The sequence below is a fragment of the Somniosus microcephalus genome, chromosome 4 (genome assembly GCF_052327205.1).
Source record: "Somniosus microcephalus isolate GS21.2 chromosome 4, FLI_Smic_1.0, whole genome shotgun sequence".
Lineage (NCBI taxonomy): Eukaryota > Metazoa > Chordata > Chondrichthyes > Squaliformes > Somniosidae > Somniosus > Somniosus microcephalus.
In genome coordinates, this window is record NC_140990.1 from 2,069,906 (window position 1) to 2,084,205 (window position 14,300).

Sequence of the window (14,300 nt, forward strand, 5' to 3'; positions counted from 1 at the left end):
CTCACCCACTCAGTTGGCTCATCTATCTTCTGAATCACGTTCAGGCTTTCCATCCTGTCCAACTCTGCCTTCAGTTGCTTTTGAAGAGCAAACGGAACTTTTCTGCATGGATATATGACCGATGTCATACTTTTATCTACTTTGATCGTGTGTTCTCCTGGAATGCAGCCTAGACCCTTAAATAGGTCTTTGTACTCTTTCATGAGTTCATCATAGACTGTCTCTCCTTCGCTTTCCACAATGAGGACTCGCTTTACCAGGTTCAGTCTCTCACAGGCTTTTAACCCTAGTATGGCTTGCACATCCTTTGGCACCACGATTAATGCTAGCGTGTGCTCTCTGTCCTTGTGTGTTACTTTGACAATGCGTTTTCCTTTCACTGGTATACCAGTACCTGAGTATCCGGTCACTTTCACTTGTATTCCATGTAACTTTGGTCTGGGTCTAATTCTCTTAAAATCGGTCTCTGATATCACATTAACTTGTGCTCCAGTATCCAATTTAAATGGAATGTGTATGTCATTCACTTTTAGTGTCAACATCCAGTCTCTTTCTTTTTTGTTTTCAGACACAACATCTACATTGAATTCCTCTATCTCGCTTTCATCTACTGTATGGACCTTGCTTTGTTGCGCTTGGTTCTTACAGCAACGGGCATAATGGTTGTTTTTGTTGCATCTATTGCATGTTTTACCATATGCTGGACACTTTCTTGGTGGATGCTGTGTACCGCATCGACTACATGACTTCCGATTGTCTCTTTCATTTTCGTTTGCTGGCCACGTCTCTTTTTTCACATTGGCGCTCTCTTTGTTAAACGGTTTGTATCCGTTCTTTCTCACTGCATCCACGTTGCAGCTACTGTCACTGAACAGCTCCTTTGCCTGCAACTTCACAGTCTCTGTAACCCTACACAGTGCTATGGCTTTTCCCAGGTCTAGACCTTGCTCTCTTAGCAGTCTTTCCCTTAGACCATTATCTCGAATACCACACACCAGTCTGTCTTTTATCAGCGAGTCTGTGAGTCCCCCAAATTCACACGATTTGCTCCGGTTTCTCAGTTCAGTCACATACTGATCAATAGTCTTGCCGATTTTCTGTACACATGTGAAAAATTTGTGCCTCTCAAAGGTCACGTTGCGTTTAGGTATGCAGTAGGCCTCAAACTGTTCCATTATTTTATCTAGCTTCATTTTGTCTCCATCAACAGCGAATGTGAAGTTATTATACACCTCCAGCGCTTCATCACCCACGACATGCAAGAACAGTGACGATTTCTGTTTATTACTTTTCTTGTCAGCTCCGATTGCCGCTAAATACAACTCTAAACGTTGTTTGATCCTTCTCCAATTTTCAGCCACATTACCTGTTAATTGAAGCGTCGCCGGTGGGTGTAAACCTTCCATTTTTCACTTCGTTAGCTATTCTCTAATGGTAAGCAACGATGTTCTCTTTTGGCTTGCTAATATGTGGAGAGCTGATTTCGCTTACTTGCCACAACTGCTTTCACTGTCCCATCAAGTTGCTAACTTCAGATTTTTTCTCTTTCCGCCACTTCTGACATCATGTTTTGATTTCTTTTTGGGTTCAATAAAGACTCATTTCTGAAAGAGAATGTTGTTTAATCTAAAGTCTTGTTCAAGACTTTCTACAGCTTTTTACAGAACACACTATGCGGTGATGCATCTAGAATGAAACTGAAAGTAAAACTCCTCTGGACTGCTTGTCTCTCACATGACCTCTGCTGGTCAGGCACAAGTAATCAAAAACACTGACAAATATGCTGTAAGGCATAAGTAATCAAACACAGACAAATATCATCACTATTTGCTGATATCATTACACTTATAGTATAGTATATTTTGGATTTCCAAAAGGCATTTGATAAGGTGCCACATAAAAGGTTATTACACAAGATTCGGGCTCATGGGGTAGGAAGGTAATATAGTAGCATGGATAGAGGATTGGTTAATGGGCAGAAAACAGAGAGTAGGGATAAACGGATCTTTTTCAAGTTGGCAGGCTGTAACTAGTGGGGTGCCGCAAGGATCAGTGTTGGGGCCTCAGCTATTTACAATCTATATTAATGACCTAGATGAAAAGACCACGTGTAATAAATTTAAAACAGAAATAGATAGTTTCCTAGAAGTAAAGGGAATTAAGGGTTACGGGGAGCGGGCAGGAAATTGGACATGAGTCTAGGTTCGGAATGGTCATGGCCCTGTGGGTAGCGGAGCGGGCCCAGGGGCCGTGTAGCCTGGTTCTGTTCCTACTTCTTGTGTTCTAATTCTGTGTTAGATTTCAGGAGATGGTTTTATTCCTGTTCCTGGCTGGGGTGGAGATCGCCTTTACAGAAGGTAAGTACTGTAGAAAATATAGGGACAGAGTGATCTCCTGGAAGAGTTTCGATCGCCTAGATGGGTCGGAGAGGAATTTCCCAGATTTTTTCTCCCAAATTGGCCATTGGGTTTTTTATCTGGTTTTTCGCCTCTCCCGGGAGATCACATGGGTTCGGGTGGATGGAGAGTGATAGAAGATTTGAGGTTAGGATCAGATCAGCCATGATCTTATTGAATGGCGGAGCAGGCTCGAGGGGCCGATTGGCCGACTCCTGCTCCTATTTCTTATGTTCTTATGTAAGTTTCCTGATGATACAAAGCTAGGTGGGAAAATAAGCTGTGAGGAGAACACAAAGGGGTCGATTTTCATTGACCCATGGAGTCGGGATTGGAGGCGTGCGGGGGGTTAAAATCCCAAAATCGGGGGTCCCGACACCATCCCGCCCCCCAATCTGCCTCCATGCCAGTTTCAAAGGAAGCGGGTACCCGCCCCGCACTGGGACCCGCCTACCCGAGGCGGGAAGGGATTAGTGCCAATTAACTGCCTGTTAACAGGTAGTTAACAGGCAGTTTTTAGCCTAATCCCTATTTTTAAACTTGAACTGTGGGATTCCCGACGGCTACAAACCACGCCAAGTTAGAGGAGTCGGGCCGTCGGGTTGAAGGACTTGGAGGAGTCGAGATGTCGGTGTTCAGGTGAGTGATGTGTGCATGAGTGCAAAGGTAAGTGTGTTTGGTGTGTCTAAAGTGTGTAAAGAAGTTTAAATTACCTGTACTTACCTTTGTATTGATTTCTTTGTAGGTTCAATGACGAGACATTTATGAAAGAGAATGTCTTTTAATCTAAAGTCTGTTCAACTCTTTATACAGCATTACAGGAGACACCATGCTTGTGATGCATCTAGAACGAAACTGAAACTAAACCAAACTGCTTGTCTCTGTCACATGACCTCTGCTGGTCAGGCATAAATAATCAATACATGCAAACATGCTGATAAGGCATCATAATCAAACAGGCAAATAACATCACTATTTGCTGATATCATTACAACCTTTACAGCTTTCCTTCCTCTGGGTTTCGGGAGTCCATCATCTCACCGGCACAGAAAGCAGAATAGTTGCGATCTGTCAAAAGTGACAGCCTGCAGCTTTCTGTGCCGGTGAGATTTCTAACTGAGTCTGTGGAGAAGGACTCAGGTTAGAAGTCAGACTGTCAGTGTTTGACCGCTTCAAACAGCTGTGAAACACTGATATTTCATCTGTCAAAACCTCTTGACAGATGAAATTTCAGCCTGTGACGTCACCTGTTGCCGGGTGGCCCTTAATTGGCCTGCTGAGCCCCGCTGGGTGGGCTCAACAAGGTCAATCAAGTTAAAATCGCGTGGATTGGCCACAACTCGATGGAGGCGGGACTACAACCCCGAAAGTTGTAGTCCCGCCTCCTTCCCGACTTCTGAATGAAAATCACCCCCAAAGACTCTGCAAAGGGATATAGATAGACTAAGTGAGTGGGCAGTAAGGTGGCAGATGGAGTGTAATGTCGGGAAATGTGAGGTTATTCACTTTGGTAGGAAGAATAGAAAAACAGAATATTTTTTAAATGGTGAGAAACTTTCAAATGTTGGTGTTCAGAGAGATTTGGGTGTCCTTGTGCAAGAAACACAGAAAGCTAGCATGCAGGTACAGCACGCAATACGGAAGGCAAATGGCATGTTGGCCTTTATTGCAAGGGGGCTGGAGTATAAGAGTAAGGAAGTCTTGCTACAATTGTACAGGGCCTTGGTGAGACCACACCTGGAGTACTGGGCACAGTTCTGGTCTCCTTATCTGAGGAAGGATATACTTGCCTTGGAGGCGGTGCAACGAAGGTTCACTAGATTGATTCCTGGGAGGAGAGGGCTGTCCTATGATGAGAGATTATGTAGAATAGAAACATAGAAACATAGAAGATAGGAGCAGGAGGAGGCCATTCGGCCCCTCGAGCCTGCTCCGCCATTCAATGAGATCATGGCTGATCATCCAAGTTCAGTACCCTGTCCCTGCCTTCTCCCCATATCCCTTGATCCCTTTAGACTTAAGAAATATATCCAACTCCTTTTTGAATATATTTAATGAATTGGCCTCCACCGCCCTCTGTGGCAGAGAATTCCACAGGTTCACCACTCTCTGGGTGAAGAAATTCCTCCACATTTCAGTCCTAAATGGCTTACCCCTTATCCTTAGACTGTGACCCCTGGTTCTGGACTCCCCGCCATCGGGAACATCCTTCCTGCATCTAGTCTGTCCAGGCCTGACAGAATTTTATAGGTTTCGATGAGATCCCCTCTCAATCTTCTAAACTCCAGTGAGTATAAGCCCAATCGACACAATCTCTCCTCATACGTCATTCCTGCCATCCCAGGCATCAGCCTGGTGAATCTTCGCTGCACTCCCTCCATGGCAAGAACGTCCTTCCTCAGGCCTATACTCTCTGGAGTTTAGGAGAATGAGAGGTGATCTCAGAATCACAGAAATCACAGAAACCACACAGTGCAGATAGAGGCCATTTCGGCCCATCGAGCCTGCACCGACACATATCCCACCCGCTCCCCGTAACCCCTACACCAACACATATCCCACCCTATCCCCGTAACCCCACGTATTTAATCCCCCTAACACTAAGGGTCAATTTATCATAGCCAATCAACCTAACCCGCACATCTTTGGACTGTGGGAGGAAACCGGAGCACCCGGAGTAAACCCACGCAAACACGGGGAGAATGTGCAAACTCCACACAGACAGTCGCCCGAGGCCGGATTCGAACCCGGGTCCCTGGCGCTGTGAGGCAACAGTGCTAACCACTATGCCACCGTGCTCATTGAAACATATAAGATTCTGAGGGGGATTGACAGGGTAGAGGCCGAGAGGTTGTTTCCCCCTGGCTGGAGTGTCTAGAACTAGGGGGCATAGCCTCAGGATAAGGGGTCGGCCATTTAAGACTGAGATGAGGAGGAATTTCTTCACTCAGAGGGTTGTGAATCTTTGGAATTCTCTGCCCCAGAGGGCTGTGAATGCTGAGTCTTTGAGTATATTCAAGGCCGAGATCGATAGATTTTTGGACTCTAGGGGAATCGAGGGATATGGGGATCGGGCGGGCGAGTGGAGTTGAGGTTGATGATCAGCCATGATCTTATTGAATGGCGGAGCAGGCCCGAGGGGCTGTATGGCCTACTCCTGCTGTTACTTCTTGGCCCAGAAATTCGGGTCGGAGGCTTCCCGTGGGTGCAAGCCTCCGACCTGCACTTACCTAGCGCGCCGGCACGTTGAGCTGTGGGCCCGCGTGGGATTCCGATCCTGGGCCTGCTCCAACTGCTGGCGCGCAGTGCGTGTGTATCCCAGGGGCGCAGTTAGTTCGAAACGTCCCCTGGGATCACGTGGGCCATGGAGAGCCAATCGGAGCAGGGAATCTGTATTCATAGATTTGACAGGAAGACCTGCCAAATCTATGAATACAATTCAGCCCCAAAACATAACTAAAACTTCAAATAAATTTAAAAAAATAACATTTTAAAAATAACTATAAATTACATAAAATAACTATTTTAAACAATTTAAATTTTTGAAAAAATTAATTACAGTTTCTAACAGGGCTAAAAATAATCTTACCTTTAAAGTATTTAGAAATAATAAAGCTGTGGAAAAAATGTTTTTATTTTACTTAATTCACCACTTACCTTGTTAAAAGCAGGCCTTGCGACTGCTTTTCAGAAGCGTAGCTCCTGAAGACTTAGCCTCCCGGAGAAACCTGCAAAATAAACGGAAGTTCCAGGCGTACGCGCTGCCTCTCCGGCGCACGCGTTCGACCTGTGAACCCCTTCCTTTAAGGGAGCGGAAGTTCCGGTTTCCCGCGCATGCGCAGTGCATGCACGAAACCGGCACTTTCGTTGGGCCTACGCGTGAGTATCCAGCGTGTACTCACCCGTGGGGACCCGAAGTTCTGGCAAACTCTATGGGCCAGAAATTCAGTTAGGCCCCGCCAGCTCGCTTGCGCCCAGAAGTTACCGCTGGGCGCGGAGCCACTCGCGCCCGTCGGATATTCAGTTTCAGCGCCCCAAGTCGAAGACGGCCGCTGTTCAAGGGTGTGGCCGCCCCCGCTTGGGGCGCTGAAACTGAATTTCGGCGCGCTGGTTGCCGCAGCGCCACCCGCTGCGGAGCGGCAGGCTGCGGTACTGCAGGCCTTCCTCCCTCTCTTAAGGGGGAGGGGCCTGCAACAGCGAGATCGCCGCTCGCTAGTGCCGGCAAATGAGCCCGGCACCACGGAGAAGTGCCGGGCTCCCGGAAAACAGCCGGCAATGCCGCGGGGAGGGGGTGGAGGAGGCCGGGGAAGGAGGTGCGGGCAGGTGGCCGCCGAAAAAGCGGCCGGCCACACCTCCACCTTAACTTGCCCCACGAAGGCTGCAGTACGGCCCCGGTCTCTGAACGTTGTTTGCGGCCGCTACGGAAGGGTCGGCCGCTACTCAATATGGCAATCGGGCTGGTATCGGGGCGGTAGCGGGGCACTGCGCACGCCGATGACGTCATCGGCGGCGGCGCAGCGCTACTGGCTAACGCCGCCATTACCGCAGCGCTGAATATCGGCGCAACCTCATCAAGTGGCGCAAAAGCCCTCTTTGGGCGAAAACTGGGCGCAACGCCTACTGAATTTCTAGCCCTATGTCTATATGTGGGGTCTCACCAGGGCCCTATATAATTGCAGTAAGGCACCTTTACTCTTGCTTGATGGGTGTTGAGGTGGAATTTCGAGATCTTTTACAGGGTTGGCCGAAGTCGCCATCGGCAGAAGTTGGCCTCCATCCTCTGTGAATCACCGATCCAGTACTAACCCGTCGCTCTCTCCTGTTCCAGTTGCGGTCGAGCGGTGCCCTGGTAATCCAGGAGAACATCTGGGAGGTTGGGACCATCAGCAGCCTGGATATATCGGACAACGGTGAGTGCGGGGGGGAGCGGGGTGGGTCGAGTGTGACAGGGGGATGCGTGACAGGAAATGCTTGGATTCGGGGTTTTTTTGGGGAGGGGAGAGGTGATAATCCTGGGACGTTCCTTCGGCATTCTGCAGCCTGAGATGTTTACATGTGATGCCCATTACAGGAAGCAAATGGCATGTTGGCCTTTATTGCTCGAGGGATTGCAAGAGTAAGGAAGCCTTGCTACAATTGTACAGGGCCTTGGTGAGACCACACCTGGAGTACTGGGCACAGTTTTGGTCTCCTTATCTGAGGAAGGACATACTTGCCTTAGTGGGAGGTTCACTAAGATAGATCCCTGGGATAAGAGGGTTGTCCTATGATGAGAGATTGAGTAGATTGGGCCGATGCTCTCTGAAGTTTAGAAGAATGAGAGGTGACCTCATTGAAACATACAAGATTCTGAGGGGGATTGACAGGGTAGACGCTGAGAGGTTGTTTCCCCCTGGCTGGAGAGTCTAGAACTAGGGGGTCACAGTCTCAGGATAAAGGGTCTGAGATGAGGAGGAATTTCTTCACTCAGAGGGTTGTGAATCTTTGGAATTCTCTGCCCCAGAGGGCTGTGAATGCTGAGTCTTTGAGTATATTCAAGGCTGAGATCGATAGATTGTTGGACTCTGGGGAATCGAGGGATATGGAGGTCGGACGGGAAAGTGGAGTTGAGGTCAATGATCAGCCCTGATCTCATTGAATGGTGGAGCAGGCTCGAGGGCCCGTACAGCCTACTCCTGCTCCTAATTCTTAGGCTATTATGTTGTTATGTTATCTCCTAGGGTTTGACTCGGATATGCTGACCCTGCTCCCAGCTCTGTCCAAGAATAAATCCATCCGACACCTGTCCATCGGCAAGAACTTCAACGTCAAGTCCAAGTGAGTAACCTTCAACTTGCGTCTTCTCTCTTACTCACGCTCTTCCCCCTGCACACACCCCCACCCCGCACCAACCTCCCACCTTGCACCCTCCGTAACCATCCGCTTATCTGAAACTCCGCTACCTGTGTCCTAACTCGCGCCAAGTCCCGCTCACCTATCACCCCCCTGTGCTCGTAGACCTGCATTGGCTCACGGTCCGGCAACGCCTCGATTTTTAAAATTCTGCCCCATCCTCCTGTTCAAACCCCTCCCTATCTCTGTAACCTCCTCCAGCCCTGACAACCCTCCGAGATATCTGCGCTCCTCCAATTCAGGCCACCGATTTTCCATCGCTCTACCATTGGCGGCCGTGCCTTCAGCTGCCTGGGCCCCGAGCTCTGGAATTCCCTCCCTAAACCTCTCCGCCTCGCGACCTCTCCTCCTTTAAGATGCTCCTTAAACCCTACCTCTGTGACCAAGCCTTTGGCCGCTTGTCTTAATACCTCCTTGTGGCTCTCACCTCTCATTATCCTCTCTCTCTATTCCAGGATGCTCGATGAGATTCTGCAAGCGACGGTTCAACTCTTTCAGGATGAAGATTGTGTAAGATTTATCCTCTCATCCCTCTTTCTCTCTCTCTCCTTCTCTGTCTCTCTCTCTCTCTCTCTCTCTCTCACTGTCTCTCTCTCTGTCTCTCTCTCTCTGTCTCTCTCTCTGTCTCTCTCTCTCTGTCTCTCTCTCTCTGTCTCTCTGTCTCTCTCTCTCTCTGTCTCTCTGTCTCTCTCTCTCTCTGTCTCTCTCTGTCTCTTTCTCTCTCTGTCTCTCTCTCTCTCTCACTGTCTCTCTCTCTCTCACTGTCTCTCTCTCTCTCTGTCTCTCTCACTCTCTCTCTTTCTCTCCATCTCTCTCTCTCTCTCTATCTCTCTCTTTCTCTCCTTTCTCTCCGTCTCTCTCTCTCTCTATCTCTCTCTCTCTGTCTCTCGCCCCTCTTGTATTGATTTCTTTGTGGGTTCAATGACGAGACATTTATGAAAGAGAATGTCTTTTAATCTAAAGTCTGTTCAACTCTTTATACAGCATTTACAGGAGACATCATGCTAGTGATGCATCTAGAACGAAACTGAAACGAAACTGGACTGCCTTGCTTGTCTCTGTCACATGCCCTCTGCTGGTCAGGCACAAGCAATCAATACATGCAAACATGCTGTTAAGGCATCATAATCAAACAGGCAAATACCATCTCTATTTGCTGATATCATTACATCTCCTTTTCTTAAAACAAAAGTATTTTACTTTTAACTAACAACATGTTTTCTTTGTATTAATCTGCATTTTAACTGTAACACTTAATGAACTTACATTATCATTATCATGATCAAGGTTTTTTAACCTTGCTTTGTGTGTTCACATGAAATATGTCAATACACTAGAACTTGAAGAAAGAATAAGATAACATTACTTCCTTCTATAACAATAGTCCTTAAATTTGCTCAATGAGTCTCTCAGGAGGCTTCACGTGTCTTGAGGATTTTCTGATTGATTGTCCTTGAATCTGAGTTGTTGCCTCAGATGATTGGTTCTCAGCTGTGTGATCAGGTTGTTCAACAATATCAGTCTCTTGACCTGCTGTGGCTGGTCCCATGAGAAGATCTTGACGATTTCTTCTCAGAACAGCACCCTCATCTGTCTGAATGGTGTATGATCTTGGTTGAACTTCACTCAGGACCGTTCCCTTCTGAGTCCATATGTTTGTTTTGTCTTTCAACCTTACTTGGTCACCAGTGTGGAGTTCAGGTAGGTTTTGTGTTCCTCTGTCATAGTAGTACTTTTGCTTTTCTTTCTGTTGCTCTTTGAACTTCCTCACTTTCTCCCCCTCTTTTGTTTTCAGGAGGTTCTCCGGGATGGGTAGGTTTGACCTTAGCCGACGTCCCATCAGGAGTTGGGCTGGTGACTTACCACACTCGAGCGGCGTTGTGCGGTATACAAGCATGCTTTGGTAGAAGTCAGTTCCACTGTCTTTTGCCTTGTACATCAGTCTTTTCACTGTGTTTGCGGGCTCTCCTGGGTCAACAGCTCTGGACAATGTGTCTGCTGTATACATCAGCTTACCCGGTGTGTACGCAACATTCAGTTCATCATAGACTGTCTCTCCTTCGCTTTCCACAACGAGGACTCTCTTTACCAGGTTCAGTCTCTCACAGGCTTTTAAACCTAGTATGGCTTGCACATCCTTTGGCACCACGATTAATGCTAGCGTGTGCTCTCTGTCCTTGTGTGTCACTTTGACAATGCATCTTCCTTTCACTGGTATATCAGTACCTGAGTATCCTGTCACTTTCACTTTGATTCCATGTATCTTTGGTCTGGGTCCAATTTTCTTAAAATCGGTCTCTGATATCACATTAACTTGTGCTCCAGTATCCAATTTAAATGGAATGTGTATGCCATTCACTTTTAGTGTCAACATCCAGTCTCTTTTTTCTTCTTTGTTTTCAGACACAACATCTACATTGAACTCCTCTATCTCGCTCTCATCTACTGTATGGACCTTGCTTTGTTGCACTTGGTTCTTACAGCAACGGGCATAATGGTTGTTCTTGTTGCAACTATTACATTTTTACCATATGCTGGACACTTTTTTGGTGGATGCTGTGTACCGCATCGACTACATGACTTTCGGTTGCCCCTTTCATTTTTGTTCGCTGGCCACGCCTCTTTTTTCACATTGGTGCTCTTTTTGTTAAACGGTTTGTGTCCGTTCATTCTCACTGCATCCACGTTGCAGCTACTGTCACTGAACAGCTCCTTTGCCTGCGACTTCACAGTCTCTGTAGCCCTACACAGTGCTATGGCTTTTCCCAGGTCTAGATCTTGCTCTCTTAGCAGTCTTTCCCTTAGACCATTATCTGGAATACCACACACCAGTCTGTCTTTTATCAGCGAGTCTGTCAGTCCCCCAAATTCACATGATTTGCTTCTGTTTCTCAGTTCAGTCACATACTGATCAATAGTCTCTCCCGTTTTCTGTACACATGTGAAAAATATGTGCCTCTCAAACGTCACATTATGTTTAGGTATGCAGTAGGCCTCAAACTGTTCCATTATTTTATCTAGTTTCATTTTGTCTCCATCAGCAGCGAATGTGAAGTTATTGTACACCTCCAGCGCTTCATCACCCACGACATGTAAGAACAGTGACGATTTCTTTTTATTACTTTTCTCGTCAGCTCCGATTGCCGCTAAATACAACCCTAAACGTTGTTTGAGTCTCCTCCAATTTTCAGCCACATTACCTGTCAACTGAAGCGTCGCCGGTGGGTGTAAACCTTCCATTTTTCACTTCGTTAGCTATTCTCCAATGGTAAGCAACGATGTTCTCTTTTGGCTTGCTAATTTGTGGAGAGCTGATTTAACTTCAGATTTTTTCTCTTCATCTCTTTCAATCACTTCTGACACCATGTATTGATTTCTTTGTGGGTTCAATGACGAGACATTTATGAAAGAGAATGTCTTTTAATCTAAAGTCTGTTCAACTCTTTATACAGCATTTACAGGAGACATCATGCTAGTGATGCATCTAGAACGAAACTGAAACTAAACTGAACTGCCTTGCTTGTCTCTGTCACATGCCCTCTGCTGGTCAGGCACAAGCAATCAATACATGCAAACATGCTGTTAAGACATCATAATCGAACAGGCAAATACCATCTCTATTTGCTGATGTAATTACACCTCTCTCTCTCTCTCTGTCTCTCTCTCCCCCTCTCTCTGTCTCTCTTTCCGCCTCTCTCTCTCTCTCTCTGTCTCTCTCTCTCTCTCTTTCTCTCCGTCTCTCTCTCCTCTCTCTCTCTCCCCCTGTCTCTGTCTCTCTCTCTCTCCTCTCTCTGTCTCTCCGTCCGTCTCTCTCTCTCTCTCTGTCTCTCTCTCTCTTTCTCTCCGTCTCTCGCTCTCTCTCTTTCTCTCTCCATCTCTCCCTCTCACTCCCTTTGGGACCTCAATGTCCTGGGCTAGGAAGGGGAAGAAAGTCATCCTACTGATCGCGACCCAGTGACCCCCGCCCCGTGTGCTGTGGGGGTGGGGGTTGGGGTAGGGACAGGATCGAGGCTCGGCTGCGAACCTTCCTCTCTAGGACGAACATTCTGCCCACAATCACCCTCTGGCTTCACCCACGAAGAATTGATGAGTCAAATGTGGGAGGAGGGAGGGGGGGGAACTATTCGACTGTGGAGCACTGCACCCCAGCGATCGGGGTGGGGTGGGTTGTTTGCTGTGAACTCAAGCTTTGCCCTTTAACCTCCTGCCCTCTTACCCCCTCACCCCCCCCCGCAGTCCTTCCAGTCTCTCTCCATCGCCAACTCCAAGTTGAAGACTCGATGCAGTGTCATCATTAACGCGCTGGGGAGCAACACCTGCCTGACCAAGGTCGACCTCAGCGGCAACGCGATGAATGACATCGGGGCGAAGATGCTGGCCAAAGCTCTGCAGATCAACACCACTCTCAGGTACGGCGGGGGGGCCGCGGGGGGCCCCGGGGGCTGCGGGGGGCCGCAGGGGGAGGGCACGCGGAACATAAGATGGCCGCTCAACGGTCTCCTCCTCTGCTTTTGTCCTCAGAACTGTCAGCTGGGATCGCAACAACACCACAGCCGTTGGCTTCCTGGATGTGGCGCGGGCGTTGCAGAAGTAGGTGATGTTGAGGGGAGTATTGATCGGTTATCAACCGGTTATTGATTGAGTATTGATCGGGTATTGATTGAGCATTGATTGGGTATTGATTGAGTATTGATCGGGTATTGATTGGGTATTGATTGGGTATTGATTGAGTATTGATTGGGTATTGATTGAGTACTGATTGGGTATTCATCAGGTATTGATTGTGTATTGATTGTGTATTGATTGGGAATTGATTGAACACTGATTAGGTATTCATCAGGTATTGATTGAGTATTGATCAGTTATTGATTGTGTATTGATCGGGTATTGATTGTGTATTGATTGGGTATTCATCAGGTATTGATTGAGTATTGATCGGGTATTGATTGAGTATTGATCGGGTATTGATTGAGTATTGATCGGGTATTGATTGAGTACTGATTGGGTATTCATCCAGTATTGATTGTGTATCGATCGGGTATTGATTGAGTATTGATTGGGTATCGACCGGGTATTGATTGAGTATTGATCGGGTATTGATGGAGTATTGATCAGGTATTGATCGGGTATTGATTGAGAATTGATCGGGTGTTGATTCAGTATTGATTTGGTATTGATTGGGTATTGATTGGGTATTGATTGGGTATTGATTGGGTATTGATCAGGTATTGATTATCGATCGGGTATTGGTTGAGTATTGATCGGGTATTGATTGAGTATTGATCGGTGAGTGTCGATCAAGGAGTGTCGGTCGGGGAGTGTCGGTCGGGGAGTGTCTCCCTGTCTGTCTGTCTGTCTCTCACTGTGGAGAGTGGGTTCAAGTCTCAGTCTAGGGACTTGAGCACATAAAGCTAGGCTGACACTCCAGTGTAGTACTGAGGGAGTGCTGCACTGTCGGAGGGGCAGTACTGAGGGAGCGCCGCACTGTCGGAGGGGCAGTACTGAGGGATCGCTGCACTGTCGGAGGGGCAGTACTGAGAGAGCGCCGCACTGTCGGAGGGGCAGTACTGAGGGAGCGCTGCACTGTCAGAGGGGCAGTACTGAGGGAGCGCCGCACTGTCGGAGGGGCAGTACTGAGGGAGCGCTGCACTGTCGGAGCGGCAGTACTGAGGGAGCGTTGCACTGTCAGAGGGGCAGTACTGAGAGAGCGCCGCACTGTCGGAGGGGCAGTACTGAGGGAGCGCCGCACTGTCGGAGGGGCAGTACTGAGAGAGCGCCGCACTGTCGGAGGGTCAGTACTGAGGGAGTGCTGCACTGTCGGAGGGGCACTACTGAGGGAGTGCTGCACTGTCGGAGGGGCAGTACTGAGAGAGCGCCGCACTGTCGGAGGGGCAGTACTGAGGGAGCGCTGCACTGTCGGAGGGGCAGTACTGAGGGAGCGCCGCACTGTCGGAGGGGCAGTACTGAGGGAGCGCTGCACTGTCGGAGCGGCAGTACTGAGGGAGCGTTGCA

General features: G+C 48.1%; 1 protein-coding gene across 1 annotated transcript in view; it reads left to right on the plus strand.

Annotated features, from left to right (window-relative positions):
• Positions 1-12,882, plus strand: part of LOC147118171 (capping protein, Arp2/3 and myosin-I linker protein 3-like) — an 87,709-nt gene extending 74,827 nt beyond the window's left edge. The window contains exons 13-17 of the mRNA XM_085983668.1: positions 7,225-7,306; positions 8,117-8,213; positions 8,744-8,798; positions 12,525-12,697; positions 12,810-12,882. Coding sequence (XP_085839794.1) covers positions 7,225-7,306; positions 8,117-8,213; positions 8,744-8,798; positions 12,525-12,697; positions 12,810-12,882 — 480 coding nt within the window. The remainder of the gene's footprint in view (positions 1-7,224; positions 7,307-8,116; positions 8,214-8,743; positions 8,799-12,524; positions 12,698-12,809) is intronic.
• Positions 12,883-14,300: the final 1,418 nt, after the last annotated feature.